The following is a 26,024-nucleotide window of genomic DNA, read 5'->3' on the forward strand; positions in this document are numbered from 1 at the left end:
CGAAAGTCACATTTGGAAGATGGCTCTGGACACTTACAGTTTTGCTATGACGGCTGAGGACTACAGTTGCCATGATAACTTTAGAACTTTCGTTGTCATAAACAGTTTTGCACTCAAGTTTCCATCAATGAACAGTTGACAACTTCAACATAATAGACTTCATGCTAAAACTATGATGAATTTCCTGGTTACACAGTTATAGAAGCAAGTTATTATTAATCACGCTATCTGTTATCAACCAGATGAAGATGGGTTCCCTTTTGAGTCTGGTTCCTCTTCAGGTTTCTTCCTCGTCTCATCTGAGGGAGTTTTTCCTTGCCACTGTTGCTACAGGCTTGCTTATCAGGGATTAATTAGGGATAAAATTAGTTCATGTTTAATGTCTTTAATTTTCTGTAAAGCTGCTTTGCAACAATGTCTGTTGTTAAAAGCACAATACAAATAAACTTGACTTGATTAACATAGCAACTGAGTGTTCATAATAGCTTCTGCTTAGGAGGTCCTGTTTTTAATATCGCCATAGTTTTTAGAGTTGCATTTAATTATTTCAGTGAAACAAAAACAGCCAACAGTATAATACAGCTAGATATTTACTAATAGACATTTCATATTCATGTTTATAAATACCTATAGCTCAAATTATGCTGTTTATTTTACTGCATAGTTGTTGTGGTTAGTAAAATACTTCTTAATTTGGTGATAGAAATATATGTTTGCCGTGCTTGAACTGATACAGGCTGGTCTGATTGCCACTTGTTCTTGAAACTGGTCTTGATTGCTACTTGTTTTGTTTAGTTAAATCCTTGAGATTTACCTTCGCTCGCACATTCTGCTCTCTGTTTAATGAAGGTTATGTTGACCAGTCATGTCTTTCTTCTTCTCATAAGACTATGATCCTGATGTGTGATGTAATGGTACATAATATCCCTCTTCTTTCATACAGTAGTGTCGTCTAAACCAGTGATGTAATGTTTCATCACCCATTTACATCATACATAGATAACTTAGCTTCGTCAGTCACATCATCATCCAAGCACATAGCTACAACACACTTTTGAATGTGAATATATACTCATGTTTGTCCTACAATAAACTGAGAAACATCTCTGAACAGCTGTGTCTGTGTCAATGACTGTTTGCTCTCAGATCGATCTGTGAGGCAGAATCTCTTAGACGGCAGAGTACTACATTCCTAGATCATACTTTGTCAATTCAACCTCCTTCGCTACAGACGGATCAAAACCTAACAGTTTTCTGGGGGCTCATGTCCGGGATCTCCAGTTTCAAGTTTCAAAGTGTTTATTGTCATATGCACAGTAAGGAACACGTCCTCTTGCACAATGAAGTTCTTAGTTTGCCGTCCACCATGAATGCCAATTATAACAGTTAACATGTGGAAGAAATAATACAAAATAAAGGCAATATAGTGCAAAATAAAGCAAAAAAAAAAGTGCAAAATAAAGGTAATGTAGTGCAAAATAGGCAGTATAATACAAAAATAAGGCAATGATTGAACGTAGCAGCAAAAAGGGCAATAATGTGCAAACAAATGTAAACAGTCAAGGACAGTTTACAGGGAGGTAGTCCATGGTTATAGACTCCTGTCAGCTGTTCAGGAGTCTGATGGTGGTGGGAAAAAAAAGAGTTCTTTAGTCTGACAGTCCTCCATTTCACACTTCTGTACCTCTGACCTGAGGGTAGAAGTGTGAACAGTCCATGCTGGGGGTGAGTGGGGTCTTTGAGGATGGAGGCAGCTCTCCTGTGGACTCTGCGATGGTAGATGCTCTGCAGAGAGGGAAGAAATTCTCTTACCTTCTACATGGAAGGTGGAAGGTAAGAGAATTTTTTTTCATTAAATACAGTGGGTTCTCTTCTTCCATCTGGAGATCTGAAATTTGGTTATCCCAATCACATACATACATTAATTGTATAAATAGTACTGTGGTGTTTCCTAGGACCGATTGGATGGTAATTTTTTGGTTATCCCAATCGCACACATAAACCCCGATTCCAAAAAAGTTGGGACAAAGTACAAATTGTAAATAAAAACGGAATGCAATGATGTGGAAGTTTCAAAATTCCATATTTTATTCAGAATAGAACATAGATGACATATCAAATGTTTAAACTGAGAAAATGTATCATTTAAAGAGAAAAATTAGGTGATTTTAAATTTCATGACAACAACACATCTCAAAAAAGTTGGGACAAGGCCATGTTTACCACTGTGAGACATCCCCTTTTCTCTTTACAACAGTCTGTAAACGTCTGGGGACTGAGGAGACAAGTTGCTCAAGTTTAGGGATAGGAATGTTAACCCATTCTTGTCTAATGTAGGATTCTAGTTGCTCAACTGTCTTAGGTCTTTTTTGTCGTATCTTCCATTTTATGATGCGCCAAATGTTTTCTATGGGTGAAAGATCTGGACTGCAGGCTGGCCAGTTCAGTACCCAGACCCTTCTTCTACGCAGCCATGATGCTGTAATTGATGCAGTATGTGGTTTGGCATTGTCATGTTGGAAAATGCAAGGTCTTCCCTGAAAGAGATGTCATCTGGATGGGAGCATATGTTGCTCTAGAACCTGGATATACCTTTCAGCATTGATGGTGTCTTTCCAGATGTGTAAGCTGCCCATGCCACACGCACTAATGCAACCCCATACCATCAGAGATGCAGGCTTCTGAACTGAGCGCTGATAACAACTTGGGTCGTCCTTCTCCTCTTTAGTCCGAATGACACGGCGTCCCTGATTTCCATAAAGAACTTAAAATTTTGATTCATCTGACCACAGAACAGTTTTCCACTTTGCCACAGTCCATTTTAAATGAGCCTTGGCCCAGAGAAGACGTCTGCGCTTCTGGATCATGTTTAGATACGGCTTCTTCTTTGAACTATAGAGTTTTAGCTGGCAACAGCAGATGGTACGGTGAATTGTGTTCACAGATAATGTTCTCTGGAAATATTCCTGAGCCCATTTTGTGATTTCCAATACAGAAGCATGCCTGTATGTGATGCAGTGCCATCTAAGGGCCCGAAGATCACAGGCACCCAGTATGGTTTTCCGGCCTTGACCCTTGCGCACAGAGATTCTTCCAGATTCTCTGAATCTTTTGATGATATTATGCACTGTAGATGATATGTTCAAACTCTTTGCAATTTTACACTGTTGAACTCCTTTCTGATATTGCTCCACTATTTGTCGGTGCAGAATTAGGGGGATTGGTGATCCTCTTCCCATCTTTACTTCTGAGAGCCGCTGCCACTCCAAGATGCTCTTTTTATACCCAGTCATGTTAATGACCTATTGCCAATTGACCTAATGAGTTGCAATTTGGTCCTCCAGCTGTTCCTTTTTTGTACCTTTAACTTTTCCAGCCTCTTATTGCCCCTGTCCCGACTTTTTTGAGATGTGTTGCTGTCATGAAATTTCAAATGAGCCAATATTTGGCATGAAATTTCAAAATGTCTCACTTTCGACATTTGATATGTTGTCTATGTTCTATTGTGAATACAATATCAGTTTTTGAGATTTGTAAATTATTGCATTCTGTTTTTATTTACAATTTGTACTTTGTCCCAACTTTTTAGGAATCAGGGTTGGACATTGATTGTATAAATAGTCCAATGGTGTTTCCTACGGCTGATTGAAGTGCAAAATACTCCTATTTAATTAGCTGAACAAATGCATTTTAAAAAATGTTTTATTTTGATGGGATTCCAATCCAAGATACACATCTGTACACAATCATTAGGGGCGGCACGGTGGTGTAGTGGTTAACACTCGTCTCACAGCAAGAAAGTCCTGGGTTTGAGCCCAGTGGCTGATGGGGGCCTTTCTGTGTGGAGTTTGCATGTTCTCCCTGTGTCTGCGTGGGTTTCCTCCGGGTGCTCCGGTTTCCCCCACAGTGCAAAGACATGCAGGTTAGGCTAATTGGTGATTTTAAATTGACCGTAGGTGTGAATGGTTGTTTGTCTCTATGTGCCAGCCCTGTGATGATCTGGCGACTGCACAGGAAAAGCGATTATGGATAATGGATGGAGGTGGAGAGGGTTTCCAGTTTTAAGTTCCTGGGTACCCACATCAGTGAGGACCTCAAGTGTATGGTTAACTCCAGTGCTCTGGTCAAAAAGGCTCAACAAAGACTATACTTCCTAAGGACTCTGAGGAAGACCAACCTCTCTGCAAAGCTGCTGGAGTCATTCTACCACTGCTCGCTCAAGAGCATATTGACATATTGCATAACGGCCTGGTATGGAAATTGTTCAGCAGCAGACAGTACCTCTGCAGAGGGTTATTAATACAGCACAAAAAAAATAATCAGACTCCCCCCCCCCAGAGGACATCTACAGATCTTGCTGCCTCAGGAGAGCCTGCAACATCATTAAGGACAATACACATCCCTTTCATCACCTGTTGTCACTACTGCCATCTGGAAGACGCTACAGAGCCTTAAAGGCCCACACTTCCAGACTCAGGAACAGTTTCTACCCAACAGCTATCAGTGAACTGAACTCGCACCCCTCCACTGCCACCACAACAATTTTACTTCAGTTGCAATCATAATACACTAATGTGCAATAACTGCATGTCATTTTAAGTTGTTTTATATACTTTAAGTTATTTTTATATTTAAATGATATTTTTTGTTATTACTTAGTTAATTGATAGCTTCTTTTAATGTGTGAGAGTGAATGGGGTACAGTTGTAATGCGGCTGTGACAAACCAGACGCTCGCGGATTAAGAATAAACTCAAGATTTTAATAGACACAGTGAGAGAAGACAATGTACAATCACCAGGCCAGGTCAATACCGGGAAATCCAACAATGTAATTTCCACTGATATGGATGCAATAAACTTGACTTTGAACAAAGTAATGAGGGCTAGACAAATCGTGGTCATGAAACGGGCAATAGTCCAAGAACCGGGAATCAGGAAAACACAGGCAGAATAAACACAAGGGCTAGGCAAAATGGGAAGAAACCGGAAGGCAAAAAAGGGTCATACACAGAAACACAATCAGAAATATAAACGCTCAGTAGGCTCATGGAAATGTGGAGGCAATACTGTGCAATGAACAAAACAAACAGAGGAGTATAAATATAGACATAAACAAAAAGGTACAGGTGATGACAATTAGAACTCCGGGGAGCCACTCCGAGGAAGTGGCTCAGGTTGGCTGATGGAGTGCACGTGGTAGTGTCAGGTGTGTGAATGGGATTGTGGGAAGTGGAGTCCAGAGTGTTAGGTGAGCCCGGGAGCATGTACCCCCCCAACAGTACCCCCCCACCCCAAGGAGGACGAAGGCGACCACGACGACAACCACCACCGGGAACACTCCTGAGCGAGCCATCAGAACTGCCATGGTGCTGGACAGAGGGTCGTTGCCACAGACGACCTCTGGGACCACTGCTGCGCAGACTGCCAGGAGGGCTGGACCCATGGCACCTGGGATGGCCCCTAGGCCAAGGCGGAGGCTTCTCTGGATGACACTGATGGAACTCCTCCACCAACCCTGGATCCAGGCTATCTCATGCAGGAACCCAGCAATGCTCCTCGGGCCCATAGCCCTCCCAGTCCATAAGGTACTGCAGAGTCCCTCCTCTCCTTCTGGAGTCCAGCAACAGGTGGACAGCATACACTGGGGTACCTTCTACATCCACCGGAGGTGGGGGTGTGACATCAGGTGTGGCCTCGTCCAATGGATCTGGGACAACAGGTTTCAAGAGAGACGAATGAAAAGAGTTAGAAACATAGTAATGCACAGGCAGATCCAATTTGTATGTAACTTCATTGATTCGCTGGAGAATTTTGAACGGTCCTATGTATTTGGGTAATAACTTTCTACCTCCCTCAAGAAACCTGAAGTCCCAGGTCGACAGCCACACTTGGTCCCCAGGGAGGTAGGTAGGGGTGTCCCCTCTATGGCGATCCGCCATCCTCTTGTGTCGGCGGAGGGCGTTCTCGATCCGCTGATGGGTCTGCTCCCAGACCTGCTTGCTCCGTTGCATCCAACCGTCCACGGCCAGGTTGTCAGAGGGTGTGGCCGACCATGGCATTAAGGGGGGTTGGTAACCCTGCATGCATTGAAAGGGTGTGAGGCCTGTAGCAGAGCTGATTAATGAGTTTTGGGCTATTTCAGCCCAGGGCAAATAGTCCGACCAATCGGCTGGCTTTTCATGACAGTATAGTCTCAAACTTTCCCAGTTCCTGGTTAACCCTCTCACATTGACCATTAGACTGGAGGTGGTAACCGGAAGTGAGGCTGACGTTAATCCCCAGTCTCTCAAAGAAAGCAGACCAGACACGTGAGGTGAATTGAAGCCCTCGATCAGACAAGATATCTTCTGGGATACCAAATAGATGAAACACATGATTAAAAAGGGTTTCAGCTGTCTGAAAGGCAGTGGGTAGGCTAATGAAGGGAACAAATCTAACTCCACGTGAGAACCTATCTACAATGGTCAGAATGACCGTGTAATTCTGTGAGGGGGGCAGGTCAGTGACAAAGTCTACCGCTACATGCGACCATGGACGAGAAGGGACAGGCAAGGACATGAGTTTACCAACAGGGAGGGTTTGGGGTGTTTTACATTTAGAACAGGTGGCGCACGAGGAGACAAACCTATGGATATCGGATAACATATTCTCCCACCAATATCTGCCAGATAACTGGTGCATACGTGTCTCACCAGGATGGCCAGACAACAGAGAGGAATGGGCCCAGGTAATTAACTTATCCCTACATTGAGTGGGTACATATTTACTTCCTACGGGACAGGACTCCAGGACAGGAGTGACAGATAGTTCTCGGTTGATCTCTTCATCTATTTCCCATCTAATGGGGGTGACTAAAACAGATGGGGGTAGTACATTGACTGCCTCCGAGGAGGCTTCGGGACTGGGATATATGCGAGACAGAGCGTCTGCTTTAGTATTATGGGAACTGGGGCGATAAGAGATGGAAAAATTGAACCGGGAAAAGAAGAGGGACCATTGGGCCTGATGAGGGTTAAGCCGTTTAGTTGACTGTAAATATTCTAGGTTTTTATGATCTGTTAACACGAGAAAGGGATGCGTAGCTCCCTCTAGCCAATGGCACCACTCTTCAAAAGCTAATTTCATAGCCAGCAACTCTCTATCCCCAACACTGTAATTACATTCGACAGGGGTCAGTTTCTGGGAGTAGAAGGCGATGGGATGTAGTTTACAGGGGTCACCTATGCGCTGGGACAGCACCGCCCCAGTGCCTACCTCAGAGGCATCCACCTCCACCACGAAAGGCTGACTGGGAGCAGGATACTTCAGGATGGGGGCAGAGGTGAAGGCTACCTTGAGGGCTTCAAATGCCTCCTGCGCCCAGGGGTTCCACAAGAGCCTCTTGGTCTTTCCCTTCAATAAAGTGGTAAGGGGAGCTGCGAGACTACTGAAGTTACGAATGAACCGACGGTAGAAGTTAGCAAACCCAAGAAATCGTTGGAGCTCTTTTATGGACGTAGGGACGGGTCAAGTTGTTACAGCTCTCACTTTCTCATCGTCCATAATGACGCCTTCTGGACTGATGACATAACCTAAAGAGGTAGAAGGGAGATGAAACTCACTCAAACAACTGATTCTCAAGCAGACGCATGAGGACGGAACGGACATGACGAATATCGGTTTCAAGGTTTGGGGAGTAGATCAAAATATCATCAATGTATGTAATGACATTTGCCAAGCATGTCCCAGAGTACGTCATTAACGAAAGCCTGAAATACAGACAGGGCATTGTGCAACCCAAAGGACATTACCAAATACTCGTAGTGCCCCCTAGTGGTGAGAAATGCTGTTTTCCATTTGTCACCCTCCTTTATATGGACTAGGTTGTGAGCGCTTCTTAAGTCAAGTTTTGTAAAGATATGTGCTCCACGAAGTTGTTCTAGTGCTACGGGAACTAAGGGCAACGGGTAGGAATACAGTTTTGTGACTTGGTTTAACCCACGATAGTCAGTGCAGGGCCTAAGTCCCCCGTCTTTCTTGTTGACAAAAAAGAATCCTGCAGCGGCGGGGGAAGTAGAAGGACAGATGAAACCCTGTTGTAAGGCCTCCTGAATATATCCTCCATAGCTCTCTCCTCTGCCTGAGTAAGTGGGTAAACCCTAGATTTAGGTGGGACCGCACCATCTAGTAACTCAATTGAACAGTCATATTATCTATGAGGGGGGGAAGTTTGGTAGCATTTTTTTTACTAAACACTTCTAGCAAATCACTGTATTCGGGGGCACGGAAACTATGACATTGCCATTGGGGCTTTCTATATTGGTAGACGACACCAGAGCTGTGCGAAGCGTGAGACAATGATCATAACAGTAACTGGACCACAAGAGTATTTCCTTGTCAGACCAAGATATGACAGGGTTATGTTTTTTGAGCCAAGACAAACCTAAAATAATTGCATACTCAAGCGTTTAGTACGAAAAAATGAATCTTTTCAGAATGCAAAGCACTGACAGTCATATTAATGGGTTTCGTGACCCGGCTAACAAGTCCCTCTCCAACTGGATCCCCATTGACAGCCGTCAGTATCAGTGGTGACTCCAGTGGCTCCACGGGAATCTGGAGTTGCTCCACCAGCTCGGTGTGGATAAAATCCCCCTCAGCTCCGGAGTCAATGAGTGCTGAAAACACAGACAGACGGGGGGCAGTTACCTGTCACAGGCAGGAGGAAGGACTTGGAGACCAACCCCTTAGTGGGTGCATTCACCACATTCATGCGCTTTCTTGGGGTCGGTGCCAAAGTGCTGCATCGGCAGATTTGACAGTCACATAGGAGGTGACCCGCAGCTCTGCAATAAAGACATAGTTCTTCGTGGAGACGTTGTTGCCTCTCCTCTGCAGACAAACAGAAGGAGTCACACTACATGGGCTCGGAAGTTTCTGACTCCTTAGAAGTCTGGGTCAATGGTGGACATGGGCGACGAGGAGCCAGTGCAGCAGCTGGAGCCATAGGGGATCTACGCAGACCTCTCCCATGCTTCAGCTGGTCCAGGCGAATGGCAAGGGAAATCAGCCTCTCTAAGGAAAGACCGTCGTCCTTACATGCCATCTCTGCTAGTATGTCAGGGTTCAAACTGTTGTGAAATGTTACCAGTAATGCTGGCTCATTCCAACCACTCCCAGCCGCAAGAGTGCAAAATTCCAAGGCATAGTCCGACACTGAGCAATTACCCTGACGTAAATGGGTGAGTAATTCCCCTTGAGAGTGACCCTCATTAGCATGATTGAAAACAGCTTTGAATTCTTTAATGAAATTGTCATAAGTATTGAACTGGACAATGGGCCAAACTGCGGTAGCCCAATCTAAGGCCCTGCCCATAAGGCGAGAAATCACAAAAGAAATGTGAGCCTTATCTGAGCTCTGGGGGGAAATTCAAAAAAAAAATATAGAACATCGCAACAAAAAACCCTTACACTGATTAGGTGAGCCATCAAATTTATCTGGCTTGCTGACAACAAATGAATAGGTACCTGCCGTGGGGGGAGCAGCCTGGTTAGTGACCCTAAGCGCGCTTGGGAGGCTGAGTCGTTGGAGTTGGGTTGTGATTTCTTTCATGCTTTCGGCGATCTGTACTCACTGTTTTTGCTGCTCACCCTATTGCTGAGTAAGATTCTGGATGGACTGGGTCACGGAGTCGTAACGCTGGTGATGTTATCCAAGCATCTGTCCTTGACTGATGAGCGCCACCTGTAGCTCCATGTAATCCGCCTTCTGCATGTCAGCACAGTATTCTGTAATGCGGCTGTGACAAATCAGACGCTCACAGATTAAGAATAAACTCAAGGTTTTAATAGACACAGTGAGAGAAAACAATGTACAACAACCAGGCCAGGTCAATACTGGGAAATCCAACAAAGTAATGAGGGTTAGACAAATTGTGGTCATGAAACGGGCAATAGTCCAAGAACCGGGAATCAGGAAAACACAGGCAGAATAAACACAAGGGCTAGGCAAATTAGGGTTGAGAAACAGGCGAAGATCGAGAAACCGGGAAGCGAGAGAAACGAGCAGATAAACACAAGGGCTAGGCAAAACGGGAAGAAACCGGGAGGCAAAAAGGGTCATACATGGAACCACAATCAGAAATATAAAAGCTCAGTAGGCTCACAGAAATGTGGAGGCAATACTGTGCAATGAACAAAACAAACAGAGGGGTATAAATACAGACATAAACAAAAAGGTACAGGTGATGACAATTAGAACTCAGGGGAGCCACTCCTAAGAAGTGGCTCTGGGTTGGATGATGGAGTGCATGTGGTAGTGTCAGGTGTGTGAATGGGATTATGGGAAGTGGAGTCCAGAGTGTTAGGTGAGCCTGGGAGCGTGACAGCAGACACCAAATTTCATTGTATGTTAATATGCAATGACAATAAAGGCCATTCTGATTCTGTGTTAAACTGTTGTATCCGATCAAACTTGCCCCTTAGCCAAACCACTACACCACCATGCCAATAATAATAATAATAATAATAATAATCTGTGGTGGCACGATGGTGTAATGGTTAGCACTGTCGCCTCACAGCAAGAAGGTTCTGGGTTTGAGCCCAGCGGCCGGCGAGGGCCTTTCTGTGTGGAGTTTGCATGTTCTCCCCGTGTCTGCGTGGGTTTCCTCTGGTTTCCCCCACAGTCCAAAGACATACAGGTTAGGCTAATTGGTGGTTCTAAATTGACCGTAGGTGTGAATGTGAGTGTGAATGGTTGTTTGTCTCTGTGTCAAGGCCAATTTACGCTGACAACCCAGTCCTTGCAGATAGCGTCGCAGACAGTGTCTGCGTAGCCCCCCCACCTTCGCAGACGCTCTGCGCGCACCTCCCAAAAATTGTGACCACCGCAGACAGCGTCGCAGACAAGAGGGCTCCGATTGGTCCACTCTACATCCGCTGTACATGCACTTCTGCTTCCCTACTTTCCCAGTTTGGTTTGTTTTCACGACCGGCATTTTTAAAAACACGAGCGAAGATGGAGCAGCATGAAGAGCGGTTGATTGAGAAAGTGAGGAAGTACGTACATCTATACGACTCCAGTTCTAGTCATTATAAAAAAAAAAAAAGTTCTAGTCATTATAAAGGCCTCTGCATGCTCTTGCGACAAGGCTTTCGGAGATAGCTTTTCGCAGACAGTTGTAATTTATCGTTGAGCGGGGAGTAATAGGCGTGCGCAATGTTATTCACCGGCACAACGCAAGGGGGCGCGAAGTCGCTAGGAGTAGTTGGTGGGTGTGGTTAGTGGAGTGTTTATCCTCCGGTTACTTATAATGACTAGAACTTTTTTTTTTATAATGACTAGAACTGGAGTCGTATAGATGTACGTACTTCCTCAATCAACCGCTCTTCATGCTGCTCCATCTTCGCTCGTGTTTTTAAAAATGCCGGTCGTGAAAACAAACCAAACCGGGAAAGTAGGGAAGCGGAAGTGCGTGTACAGCGGATGTAGAGTGGACCAATCAGAGCCCTCTTGTCTGCGAGGCTTCTGCGGTGGTCACAATTTTTGGGAGGTGCGCGCAGAGCGTCTGCGAAGGTGGGGGGGCTACGCAGACACTGTCTGCGACGCTATCTGCGAGGACTGGGTTGTCAGCATAAATTGGCCTTAAGTAACCGGAGGATAAACACTCCACTAACCACACCCACCAACTACTCCTAGCGACTTCGCGCCCCCTTGCGTTGTGCCGGTGAATAACATCGCGCACGCCTATTACTCCCCACTCAACGATAAATTACAACTGTCTGAGAAAAGCTATCTGCGAAAGCCTTGTCGCAAGAGCATGCAGAGGCCTTCAGCCCTACAATGACCTGGTGACTTGTCCAGGGTGTACCGCGCCTCTCGCCTGTAGTCAGCTGGGATAGGCTCCACCACCGTGCCGCCCACGATTTTAGTACTCTAAAACCGTGGGCGTTGTTCATGTTTACGCATACCAAAATGATCCTTCGCTAACTGCCTTCATTACTATGAATTACCTCAATGCATGGACTTGCTTTGTCAATAAGTGACGTTAAATCAAGCTTAACTCACTGTGTGACTCCTCCGAAGCTTCGTTCAACAATAAAAGCAGTGATCTTATCTTTCACCTCTCCAGTTTTCTCATCCTTCACTGGAGTCTTAGCGAACACAGTAAAGATCTCAGCCAGGCCTCCATTACTGTGGCAGGACAGAGAGAAAGATAACTTAGGGCAAACAAAACTTCATACACATAAAATGCAATATCTGTCAATAGAGACATTTTTGAATAGTTACAGATGGATGATGCAATTTTCTTTTCAGATTAGGTCTGGGTAAAATGTTAACTAAAACATATGTCTATAATAAATATGAAAAGCAGAGCTGCCCTCTGGTGGTGGAGTTTCTGAACTCGTGTCAGTGTGTGTGGTCTCTGAGACACCTGCATGCACACGTCCGCTCACCTGATCCAAATTTTGCTTCCATTAAGGGTGAAGTACTTGCCACAAGGTGAGGGCACAGCAACAGACCTGATTGAGGCAGCATCCGAACCACTAGATGGCTCAGTCAGACAGAATGCTGCGACCGTTTCACCTGCATTAAAAAAAAAAAAAAAAACAGGATTATCACACAGTAAAATATTAGTAAGCATAGGAAAACTGGAATAATAAACAAGTCACTGGATCAGAGTGGACACCAAATCATACCACTGCATACCAGGAACACCCCACAAGATGTGCCATTTTGGCCCTTGTCCAAGTCGCTCAGATCCTTACGCTTATCCATTTTGCCTGCTTCCAACAAATCAATTTCAAGAACTGACTGCTCTCCTCCTGCCTCATATATCCCACCCCTAAACAGGTGCTATTGTTATGAGACATTCAGTATTATTCTATCCACATTCACTAGATATGAGCAATCTCACACTCTGATTGGCTACTCTACTACCAGCTCATATACAGTGAGTAGAGAAAAACAAAATGGCGGCGTGTTGCTGAACCAACTGAGGATGAAATAAAAACTGTACTCGAAAACAACCCCCCCCCCAAAAAAGCAAAATATGGAATAAAAGTATTTGATGGTAAGAACACATCTTTTTATTTTTTAAGAATTATTATAATAGCATTTTTCACAAATTGCTCCCGTCATTTCACTGGTTTGTTTACATTCTACGCGGAAATTCTCTCGTCGGACGTTACGTATAAAGTTTTTATTGATCAAATTTGCAAAAAATAAAAATGCCCTGTTTCTCAAAATCCAGTGACTGTGGATAGAATAAAACAGATATTCCACTCAATCTCGTCATACATGGCTTATAGCCAACTCGGTGCTACGCTCCTCGTCAGCTATCAGCTCATATACGACTCGATTTCGTGGAATAACTTCATTATTCACTTCACCTGTCAGAGGTTTTAATGTTATGGTTGATCGGTGTACAGCATACATGATATAACAAACATAGGACAAAAAATAGAAAAATGTACTGGATGTAAAACACTTAAATATTAGTACAAAAATGAACAAACAAATATGGAGTCATATGATCAATATTAAAAAATATAAGAATTTGATCCAACAGTCTAATCCAATCAATTTATCTGTATCAAAGCAGTTATGACAGATGCCAATTAGCTCCATCTCCTGGAAATGAAAAAGTGTAAAGGTCTTGATTTCAGCCTAATGGAAAATGCCTGCATAGACTACATGAGATTTATCCATATAGCAATATATATTTGCAGGCTGCATTCTTGCGAATCAAAGCCACTGGTTTAAGTTCTATACTACATACTGCTAATTTACTGAATGCATTCTACATTTTAAAGGATATTTCTGAGGAAGGTAAAAATAAATACAACCCAGATTCCAAAAAAGTTGGGACAAAGTACAAATTGTAAATAAAAACGGAATGCAATAATTTGCAAAATCTCAAAAAATGATATTGTATTTACAATAGAACATAGACAACATATCAAATGTCGAAAGTGAGACATTTTGAAATTTCATGCTAAATATTGGCTCATTTGAAATTTCATGACAGCAACACATCTCAAAAAAGTTGGGACAGGGGCAATAAGAGGCTGGAAAAGTTAAAGGTACAAAAAAGGAACAGCTGGAGGACCAAATTGCAACTCATTAGGTCAATTGGCAATAGGTCATTAACATGACTGGGTATAAAAAGAGCATCTTGGAGTGGCAGCGGCTCTCAGAAGTAAAGATGGGAAGAGGATCACCAATCCCCCTAATTCTGCGCCGACAAATAGTGGAGCAATATCAGAAAGGAGTTCGACAGTGTAAAATTGCAAAGAGTTTGAACATATCATCATCTACAGTGCATAATATCATCAAAAGATTCAGAGAATCTGGAAGAATCTCTGTGCGTAAGGGTCAAGGCCGGAAAACCATACTGGGTGGCTGTGATCTTCGGGCCCTTAGACGGCACTGCATCACATACAGGCATGCTTCTGCATTGGAAATCACAAAATGGGCTCAGGAATATTTCCAGAGAACATTATCTGTGAACACAATTCACCGTGCCATCCGCCGTTGCCAGCTAAAACTCTATAGTTCAAAGAAGAAGCCATATCTAAACATGATCCTGAAGCGCAGACGTCTTCTCTGGGCCAAGGCTCATTTAAAATGGACTGTGGCAAAGTGGAAAACTGTTCTGTGGTCAGATGAATCAAAATTTGAAGTTCTTTATGGAAATCAGGGACGCCGTGTCATTCGGACTAAAGAGGAGAAGGACGACCCAAGTTGTTATCAGCGCTCAGTTCAGAAGCCTGCATCTCTGATGGTATGGGGTTGCATTAGTGCATGTGGCATGGGCAGCTTACACATCTGGAAAGACACCATCAATGCTGAAAGGTATATCCAGGTTCTAGAGCAACATATGCTCCCATCCAGACGACGTCTCTTTCAGGGAAGACCTTGCATTTTCCAACATGACAATGCCAAACCACATACTGCATCAATTACAGCATCATGGCTGCGTAGAAGAAGGGTCCGGGTACTGAACTGGCCAGCCTGCACTCCAGATCTTTCACCCATAGAAAACAGTTGGTGCATCATAAAACGGAAGATACGACACAAAAGACCTAAGACAGTTGAACAACTGGAATCCTCCATTAGACAAGAATGGGTTAACATTCCTATCCCTAAACTTGAGCAACTTGTCTCCTCAGTCCCCAGACATTTACAGACTGTTGTAAAGAGAAAAGGGGATGTCTCACAGTGGTAAACATGGCCTTGTCCCAACTTTTTTGAGATGTGATGTTGTCATGAAATTTAAAATCACCTAATTTTTCTCTTTAAATGATACATGTTCTCAGTTTAGACATTTGATATGTCATCTATGTTCTATTCTGAATAAAATATGGAATTTTGAAACTTCCACATCATTGCATTCTATTTTTATTTACAATTTGTACTTTGTCCCAACTTTTTTGGAATCGGGTTGTAAATAAAATCAAACTATTGTGTGTTGCTCCCAATAGCCTCACGACTTTACAGGGCATCACTCTACAAACACGCAATAGATTTCTCTCGGTTTATATAATAAATATAAATGGATGGATTGGGGGAAGCCATGGCCTAACGGTTAAAGAAGCAGCTTTGGGACCAAATGGTCACTAGTTCGATTCCCTGGACCAGCAGGAATTGTTGAGACGCCCTTGAGCAAGGCACTTAAACCCCCAACACCAAGAAGGTCCGGGTTTGAGCCCCGTGGCTGGCGAGGGCCTTTCTGTGCGGAGTTTGCATGTTCTCCCCGTGTCCACGTGGGTTTCCTCCGGGTGCTCCGGTTTCCCCCACAGTCCAAAGGCATGCAGGTTAGGTTAACTGGTGACTCTAAATTGAAACGCCCTTGAGCAAGGCACTTAAACCCCCAACACCAAGAAGGTCCGGGTTTGAGCCCCGTGGCTGGCGAGGGCCTTTCTGTGCGGAGTTTGCATGTTCTCCCCGTGTCCGCGTGGGTTTCCTCCGGGTGCTCCGGTTTCCCCCACAGTCAAAGGCATGCAGGTTAGGCTAACTGGTGACTCTAAATTGACCGTGAATGTGAATGGTTGTCTGTGGATGGATAATAATCTGCAGTAACCTTCCTGGATGTGTCCATGATGATAAAATGTATTGGATACTGCACATTGTGATTAAAACACAAAAACCAACCATACACATGTGTGTATAAATGACATGTCCAGTTTTGTGTAGCTCTCAGTAGAGATATGACCGTACCCCTCCTATGTGCGTGGTAATATGGCGGCCATCCTCTAGGTCAGTGGCGTCACGTTCAGGCCCCGCCCACTGATATAAATATGTTGATTTTGAAGGACAGGAGAATAGATTTATAGTCTATTAATTCAACAAACCTTCGGCTCTTTCAAGGACTCCGAAAAGCCGACAGGATAAATTCTGAACGCTGTCTCTCAAGCCTGTTTCCTTCACTGTAGTTTTTAAATTAAATACCTGCAGCCTCAGACTCAATTTTGCTCCCAAGACGGTAAATAAACTAATGAGCTCCTGTGTTACTTTCCAGGCTAACTCGCTCAGGCTAATCATGCTGGGACGTAAGGTCACTCATAATGCGGCTCTGTGTAATGCTGTGCTTCGCCTCCCACAGTTCATATCAGGGTGAGTCAAATATTAATAGCAATTATACTATTAAAAGTAAATGTGCTCATTAAAGAAAAAAAACAAATTCAATATTAGCTTGGTTTTAGCTAGCTAGCATGTCTCGCCATTATCTTTAAGGCTGACGTTGACCGTGACTTGGGCTCACTAGGCTTAAAAATACTAAGCAGAAGTTTTCAGACTGCACTTAAGCATTTATGACAATGTGATGCTGGAGACATTTAAACAATCCGGACACTTTGTTTTTTTAGAGCACAACACCAAGCAGGAACTGTTATAGCTGTGCAGAGTCTGCGTCGTTATGCGAGCCAAAGTGCCCAGGTAAGATCAGTTATTTATTTATCTATTAGTGATATTTTACGACTTTATACATGTCGTAATTTATAAATAATATGGGAACAGGAAGACGTTTTTGTATTTATGATGTGCCCTGGCTGTGTTTTTGTCCTATAAACGCCACCTGGTGTATTGGAGAATCTGGGCTAAAGTTCACCTTCCGTTTCCATGGCTACAGGCAGTATAGCGCTCAGCGACTTACACTACATTCACACTGCAGGCTGAAGCAGGCCCGGCGCCAGGAACAGTTTCCTAAGGGGGCAATTAGAAATCGCAAGGGGGCAAATATTTTTCATATAGTGTGTAGTAGTGATGGCGGTCTGACAACGTGTTTCAAACAATTAACTGCGCCAACCACAAAACCACGGCCCCGAAGGTTGCTTTAGTCCGGGAAAATTATGTGGCATATTGCCAGGGCATTTGCGCTTTATCAACCCCCGTGCCCACCTGTTAACCCTCCCCTCCAATTTTCTCACGGACACGCGGTACAACCGGAAAGATGCCAAACATAGAACAACACACACAAACCTACAGGCAAGTCCTTTACATTTAAAATGCATACAAATAGCTCCGCGGCATGAAAACAAAACGTCAATGCAAGTCTAATGGCCCTTTTCCACTACCCTTTTTCAGCTCGCTTCAGCCCGACACGGCTCGCGTTTCGACTACCAAAAACCAGCACGACTCAGCTCGTTTCAGCCCTGCTTAGCCCCTAAAACTCGCACCGTTTTGGAGTGGGGCTGAAGCGAGCCAAACCGTGCCGACTGAGGCTGGGGGCGTGAGCAGACACTCCCCTGTGCACTGATTGGTGAGGAGGCGTGTCCTCACATGCCCACACACGCCCCGCGAGCGCGCTGGGATCTGTAAACACCGCAAACCCGGAAGAAGAATAATTATGAATTACGAGAATTTCTGAAGCCTTATGCGCCTCGCCTCATCTATACGCTCTTGCCAGTATCTGTCCGCGTTGTCGGTGACAACAAGCCACAGCACCGAGACCAGCAACACTAACGACTCCATGTCCTCCATGTTTATTGTTTACTATTCGGGTCGTGAGACTACCGCTTAAAAGATCACTGAATCAGTGACATACAGAGCATCGTGGACGAGTTCGCGGAGCGCAAGGCTCGTCGTATGCCCTTCAAATAATGCGCGCAGTAGGCTATTGATGTTTTATTATGAGCCATGTACAGTATGTCGCCTAATGTTTTTTTTTGTTTCTGAGTTACATGTTCGTTTGAAGGACTTAATGTACAAAATAACATAGTTGCACCCCGTAGTGTTGAAATTGGTAAACACAGTGCATTCAGTGAGGTTTGCACCGCCCTCCTTTTATTTCTGACTCTTCCTGTCACCGTTGCAACCTCTGAGCGCTCATTCGTTTGCCCTTCAAATAATGTGCGCAGTATAGGCTATTGATGTTTTATTATGAGCCATGTACAGTATCCTAATGTTTTTTGTTTCTGAGTTACATGTTCGTTTGAAGGACTTGATGTACTAAATAACATAGTTGCACCCGGTAGTGTTGAAATTGGTAAACACCGCAGTTGCGGACATTTTGCAGCCTAAAATGATGTTATGATAAGCTTTAATAAAGGGCCCGGTCATTTGCCCCGCCCCCGGCCCGGCTCTGACTTGTTCCGCCACTGTCACTGATGTCACTGTTTGCGCTGCTTAACGGCATCACATGACGTCCACCCACTTTCGCTAACTCCACCCAATGTGTCCACCCACTTCCAGCCAGCACGGTTCAGCGCGGTTGTAGTCGAAATGCAACTCCAACAGCCCCGCTCAGCTCGACTCAGCTCGACTCGGCACGGCACGGCTCAGCCGCGTTTGTAGTGGAAAAGCGGCATAAGGTACTTGGCTCGGCGGCCAAAATCATAATTTAAAAAAATCAACAGACCCCGCGGCTGCACCAGTAATAGGCTTCCTGACTGGCACCGAGTCAACGCTAACCACTTAATCCGCGATCCCAGTTTAGGCGTGTAGGGGACTAAACACTCTGAAGTGATGAATTTTCACCCCCGCTGCATGGGGGGTGACGTCAAGGACACACATTCTTACGCTGTTTGCGCACAAAGCGGACCATATATGAACACATACACCGACATAAACGGAGATAAACTTCGCCTACAAAGAAAGAAAATGGATTCACAATATTGTGATTGAATTGGTTTAATTCGGTGGGGGAAAGACTACTCCCGTTAACTGACTGCATATTACAGGATATTGCAGAGACAGTGCACTTGTAAGTGTAGACTACATGTAAACCCCCCGCCCGCACGACCCCTCCCCTTGTCCTTATCACAGGTCTGTGTGTGCGCGGCTGTGTCAGCATTTCACACATACACCCACAATAACAATTAAGAAAACAATTAAGTTATGAGTCTCCGTTGAGGGGGCGGGGCTGTAGCCACGAGGGGGCGACGCCCCCTTTCGCCCCCCCACGGCGCCGGGCCTGGGCTGAAGTGACTCAAATCCGATTTTTTCACCCATATGTGACCTGTATCCGATCTTTTATTGACAATATGAACGACACAGATCCGATTTTTTTAAAATCCGACCCAGGCCATTTGGATATGTGGTCCTAATTCCGATTCTTATCCGCTCTTTTCATATGCGACTTAAGTCTGAACCACCAGGTCGCATTCATCCGACTTACACGTCATCAACAAGCCACAAACGTCACTATTCTGCACTGAAGTAGGCGCCGGGTCTCTCAGAAAAAGTTACAACAACATGGCTTTGATGTTCCTTTGAACGGAGGTTGCAGTCACTACCCCGCAGAACGCCTGAGCCAAAACCCTTGCCCTCTTCCTTCTCAACCTCCTCCTTAACATCAGGCTATTGTGCATGTTCTGGCTCCGTCGCAACAACAACTGCATCATCGCCAGGTACTCCATGCTGGCTACTGTCTTACACAGGAAACTTTAGGTTACTTCCGTAAACACTGGCCATGCTCACTGCGTGTGACGTCGTCGTATCCTGCAATGCGCATGCGGAACACTTTTAGGTTGCTTTTCGTTCATACTGAGGATCACATACAAGTCGCATATATTTGTTAATGTGAATGACCTCACAAAAAAAAAATAGGAATTGAGCATTAAGCCTTGCAGTGTGAACGTAGTGTTAAAGTGCATATCACGGGTAAATTCAGGAGCAAGATCAATTCAATTCTCCTATTTTATATTAGACCCATCTCATTCTCATCTCATTATCTCTAGCCGCTTTATCCTGTTCTGCAGGGTCGCAGGCAAGCTGGAGCCTATCCCAGCTGACTACGGGCGAAAGGCGGGGTACACCCTGGACAAGTCACCAGGTCATCACAGGGCTGACACATAGACACAGACAACCATTCACACTCACATTCACACCTACGGTCAATTTAGAGTCACCAGTTAACCTAACCTGCATGTCTTTGGACTGTGGGGGAAACCGGAGTACCCGGAGGAAACCCACGCAGACACGGGGAGAACATGCAAACTCTGCACAGAATTATTACATGGCAGTGCACCACTTTAAAAGCGCCCGTGGAGAACACTGCAAAGAGAAGATATAGATGTGTGGTTTTGACCCATATTATTTAAAAAAGTCAGCTTTTTCTGAGAATAAGACGCTTCTGTCGACCATCGAGTACCCAGATATCACATTCTATCTGGTTTGGCTGCCGAAGAATCAAGTCTGACCTTGGGCGAAACAGCCCATTTTCTGAGTGGGTGCCCAGTCTGGATTGTTTCTATCATTATAATTTTGCTGGCGCTCCTAGAAGCGAAATGGTAATACACGGGTTAAAATTATAACAACGACCGAGTGAACTATGACGAGAGAACGCTCATTTTATAGCAAAATTCTAGCAATGCAAAATAAAATTCTTCCATGAGATTATCGAGAGAGCTTTTGAATCTCACCTGAGTGAAAATGATTGATTAGGGAGACTTAAATTGAAAAGATTACTGTCAATGTGCGATGCTGTGTTTTAGTTGTTTTTATATTTTGGTTACCCCAAAGGCGCAAAGCATTATGGGTAATGTGAAAGTAGTCAGTGTGGTGGACTCAAAGTACCCCACAATGCATTGTGAAAAGTAGTGTACAACCGATGGCCACTAACCAAGCAATATATACATCATGCATTGCGGTTATGCTGAAAGAAAAAAAAATTTTGGGGGTGAATGGACAGAGGAAGAAACGCATTATAAACAGGCATTCAAGTACAATTAAAAATAGAAAATAAGCTAAATTAGAATAAGACAGATGAAATACAAGAATAAAAGTTCCAGTGCAGCGCAAGGAATTAATCAAAAGCCTCAAATTTGATTTAATGAGTGATTTTGGACATAGCTATTATCTCCTAGTGAGTAGGAGAGAAGCAAACAAACAGAGTAGGGGAAAGGGCTTGGTGACCTTGCCAATGCTCTCTGGTTCACTGGGGAGCCCATGAATGTCACATTGTCTGCAGGACTTGTGTATTTTTAGACCATGCCTGGTGTGTGGAGATTTGTAAACCTGCATGCCTTTGCCTATAAGAAAGTCTAACTAAAATGTATCATTGGAGATGGAATCTCGGAGTAAGAAGAAGAAGCCTTTATTTTTGTCACATGTACACTCAAGCACAATGAAATTCCTCATCTGCATTTAACCCGTCTGAAGCAGTGAGCATGCACACGCATACCCAGAGCGGTGGGCAGCTATGCTACAGTACCTGGGGAACAGTTGGGGTTAGATGTCTTGCTCAAGGGCACTTCAGCTGTAATACAGAGGGAGTGGAAAATGCTGTTCATTCACTCAACTGCCCTTGCATTTTTCCTGCTGGTCCCGGGAATTGAATCGGCGACCCTTTGGGCCGTAGAGCATTTATTGATAAGTGAGGGGTCTGAATAGCAGGTACTTAGGCCAAAAAAAAAAAAAGTGTTTCCAGTTACGTAGATTTCAAAACTAGGGTCGGTAGGCAGGCATTTTTTTTTTTTTGAATTTTTATTTCAAGATGGCTGCCATAACCTATATTTAGACAGGAATAATTTCACAAAATATAATGAATTTCTTTGCAGGTCACCTGAGTTACCACCTTCTGATGAATCTGATGCAGCATGAGACACCTTTTAACATGAATTTTTCTGTAAATATAACAGCTCAATACACCATGAGAGAGAGAGAGCAGCCCCGCCCCTCTCTGCTCCCTGAGTGGAGCTCGTCGCCTTGGTAACGGTGCAGGGAAAAGACACAATATAACAAGCAAAGAGCGCTTTTTCTCAGAGTTCCCTCTCCTCGAACAGCGCTGATTTACACAGAAACGGAAGGAGCTATTCACAAAATTCTTTCACATTGAGTGCTACAAGGCTCCCATGAACACATTAATGTAATTTTTATTTATTTTTTGTCCCTAGTGTAAAAAAATGTGGACACTAGAGCGAGTTAAAAACAAGTGACTTTTCTGATTTTGCAGTAAAAGCGCTGCCACGTTTATAATGTGAGTCTATGGGAGAGCGCGGCTGTCCTCTCCTTACTTTCAGGCTTCTCATTCAAAAACTGTAAATCCTATCGCTCAGGGAGACACTTGTCTTGATTCATACAATGTGTGACTACAACTTTTGAGAAAGTTGTGTGTGTAGAGTGAAAATTGTGGCTGAGAAAACAGTTTAAATGAGAAAGTTAGAGCTTTTTTTTCAAGCTGCCTACACTCTAAATAACGCCATAGACACCCATTATAAAGTCTGAATTTCTCCAGATTTGCTCATGGGGTTTGATCTGGGACTGATCAAAAAGTATAGAACCCAGCAAAAAAGTTGAATGCCAGATCCACACAGGAGAATTTTGTCTCCGTTTTAAAGTTTGAATCATGTCTCTAGGTGAAAGACACAATAAGCGTTATCTCTGCTTCTGTTCCCTCCGACGGCCCCGACACACTACTGCCTCCGCCGAGTGCGTGCGCACACACCGCATGTCGGGGCCGCGGATGAGTTACTCTCCCCTGATCAACGAAGTCTGCGGGGAATTTGTGGTTATTATCGGTACAAACAGCGTGAATCACAACTTAAATGAGTGCGGTTCAGTTTGACATTGTCAGTCCGTTAGATAAACATTTAATTTTATTAAAATCGAAAATTAATATTTAGAGCCTGTGGGCTACAAAAATAAGTCATTAAAGTAGCCGGCTGGACTTAATTGTGTAGTCGGCTGTATGGCCGGCAGCCGGCACTTGTGGAAAGCCCTGATTTTCCCAGTGAGTGACAAAAACTTCCGGTTCACGCGGTTGGGTTATATGTAAAAGTTGCAACTGGGGAAAAAAACGAAAAAAATGTTTAGGGTCGGGCGGTACGGATTAGGGTCGGTCGGGTAACCGGAAACACACACTTTTTTTTTTTTTTTGGCCTTATATAACACTGCATAAATAATTTTTTCCTCCACTTTTTTCATGAATTTGGTCACCTGCCATTTTCCGTCAACTAGCTAGTCCTCCCATATTATACAACTACCAAAAGGGGAGGGTGAAGACAGTTCCTTCAAGATGTGTGAAGGCAGCTAAACACGTTTCAAACTGCTGCTCGTGCTGCATCACAGGGTGGTGTAACACACCCTGAGGAATGCGCTGTCTGCTTTTTCTGATACATGAGCTCACAGATGTCCACGATTGGTTAATGTCTCAGAGAGAAAGAAAGAGAATAAATATGCCAACCTTCCCTCAGAGTGCACACATCCTGTAATGACTGACTGTGGCACTCTTGGGATTCGATCTTGCTGGTTTTAGATGATTAAGGCAAACACTTTTTTTTTTTCCGTGTTTCCTACTTTCTTCCTTTATTTAACAAGCTGTTTTTGGTCTTTGAATTCATAGGTAGTCTTGGAGAAGTCAGCAGCCAGCAGTGATGTTGACGCCAAGGCTCAAAGAGTGGACAAGAAAGCTGCCAGTGTGGTCTGTGTCTGTTTCTCCACACTAATTTTTAGAACATACAATTTCATGCTTTTGAAAATTAAAACAACTTCTTTTCTCTTCTTCTTAAGGAGTCAAAATCCTTTGCTGTAAGCATGTTTAAAGGGCAGATCAGTACCTCACAGGTGTTCCCCTTTCCCACAGGTAAAATGCATTGCTGTTCCTGCTGCTTGTGTTGTCGTTGTAGCTTGTATGAGGCATGGTTATTGCAGTGATTCCACTAATTCGCTACGTTGCTCATGTGTTTCAGTGCTGAATGAGGAGCAGTCGGAGTTTCTCAGGGAGCTGGTGGGACCTTGTTCAAAGTTTTTTGATGTGAGTTCCATTTCTTGTCTCTCAAATGGAGCGTTCATCGTATGATAAAGGTGTTTTTTTAAATCTGATGTATATTACTTTTTGCCTGTGATTATTTATATATGGTACGTGCAGGAGGTAAATGACCCTGCTAAGAATGATGACCTGGAGAAGGTCGAGGATCACACCATGGAGGGGCTGAAGGAGATGGGAGCTTTTGGCCTGCAGGTGCCTGCTGATCTGGGTGGTGTGGGCCTCAATAACACACAGGTGAGAAGAAAGGAGTCAGGAAACATGATAAATATGCAGGATAACCCTGAAAAAATGAATGCTTATTCATACCCACATTTTCTTGCTATACGATTGTGATTTCAGAAGCTACCAGAATAACCAGATGCTGCAATTAATAAATTCTGTTAAAGTCTTTATCAGGTCATTAATGTATACTGTTCATATTGTGCTGATTTTACTGTGACTGTGTGCAAACAAAACTGAACTAAGAAAATAAGTTTCACCATTTTTGAACTTGAATCAGTGGTAGATGGCGTTATGATTAGTCTGATCAGCCAAAACGGATATGAAACAAGTGTTTGTTTGTTGGAGGAAGCCTGAGAGGAAATCCTGTTTCTGTGACCCCAGTATGCCAGGCTGGTGGAGATTGTGGGCATGCATGACCTGGGTGTGGGCATCACTCTTGGTGCTCACCAGTCCATTGGCTTTAAGGGCATTCTCCTCTTCGGTAACAAGCAACAGAAGGAGAAGTACCTCCCCAAGCTGGCCTCGGGTGAGAATTGTGTCTATTGTAAATAAATAAACATTATAGTTGAAGCTTTATTTGTGCTTTGCCAAATAAACTGTCTCGACAAGTCTTCTACCTTTTAAATATAGTTAATCAGGGGATGTTTAGTGGAAATATTTTGCATGAGCCTGGAACTATGAAGTGTATTGCGGTGTGATGCAATACAGTCTTTAGAGAAATCTTCAGATGTCTGAGATTCATCTTGCATCACAGCAGCTTCATGACATTACATTAATGGCATTTAGTAGGCACTCTTATCCAGAGCGACATACACCATACCCAGAGCAGCCTGGGGAGCAGTTGGGGGTTTAAGTGCCTTGCTCGAGGGCGTTTCAGCAATTCCTGCTGGTCCAGGGAATCGAACTAGTGACCATTTGGTCCCAAAGCTGCTTCTTTAACCGTTAGGCCATGGCTTCCCCCAATCCATCCATTTATATTTATTATATAAACCGAGAGAAATCTATTGCGTGTTTGTAGAGTGATGCCCTGTACAGTCATGAGGCTATTACAATAGTTTGATTTTATTTACAACCCCGATTCCAAAAAAGTTGGGACAAAGTACAAATTGTAAATAAAAACGGAATGCAATGATGTGGAAGTTTCAAAATTCCATATTTTATTCAGAATAGAACATAGATGACATATCAAATGTTTAAACTGAGAAAATGTATCATTTAAAGAGAAAAATTAGGTGATTTTAAATTTCATGACAACACCACATCTCAAAGTTGGGACAAGGCCATGTTTCCCACTGTGAGACATCCCCTTTTCTCTTTACAACAGTCTGTAAACGTCTGGGGACTGAGGAGACAAGTTGCTCAAGTTTAGGGATAGGAATGTTAACCCATTCTTGTCTAATGTAGGATTCTAGTTGCTCAACTGTCTTAGGTCTTTTTTGTCGTATCTTCCGTTTTATGATGCGCCAAATGTTTTCTATGGGTGAAAGATCTGGACTGCAGGCTGGCCAGTTCAGTACCCGGACCCTTCTTCTACGCAGCCATGATGCTGTAATTGATGCAGTATGTGGTTTGGCATTGCCATGTTGGAAAATGCAAGGTCTCCCCTGAAA

At 43.9% G+C, this 26,024-nt stretch overlaps 1 protein-coding gene across 1 annotated transcript in view; it reads left to right on the forward strand.

The window, feature by feature from the left end:
* The first annotated feature begins 16,284 nt into the window (after positions 1 to 16,284).
* Positions 16,285 to 26,024, forward strand: part of acadvl (acyl-CoA dehydrogenase very long chain) — a 73,220-nt gene continuing 63,480 nt past the window's right edge. Inside the window, exons 1-7 of the mRNA XM_060921091.1 lie at positions 16,285 to 16,598; positions 16,850 to 16,919; positions 23,767 to 23,844; positions 23,934 to 24,006; positions 24,113 to 24,177; positions 24,292 to 24,426; positions 24,796 to 24,940. Coding sequence (XP_060777074.1) covers positions 16,480 to 16,598; positions 16,850 to 16,919; positions 23,767 to 23,844; positions 23,934 to 24,006; positions 24,113 to 24,177; positions 24,292 to 24,426; positions 24,796 to 24,940 — 685 coding nt within the window. The 5' untranslated portion in view covers positions 16,285 to 16,479. The remainder of the gene's footprint in view (positions 16,599 to 16,849; positions 16,920 to 23,766; positions 23,845 to 23,933; positions 24,007 to 24,112; positions 24,178 to 24,291; positions 24,427 to 24,795; positions 24,941 to 26,024) is intronic.

The sequence above is a fragment of the Neoarius graeffei genome, chromosome 1, assembly GCF_027579695.1.
Source record: "Neoarius graeffei isolate fNeoGra1 chromosome 1, fNeoGra1.pri, whole genome shotgun sequence".
Classification (NCBI taxonomy): domain Eukaryota; kingdom Metazoa; phylum Chordata; class Actinopteri; order Siluriformes; family Ariidae; genus Neoarius; species Neoarius graeffei.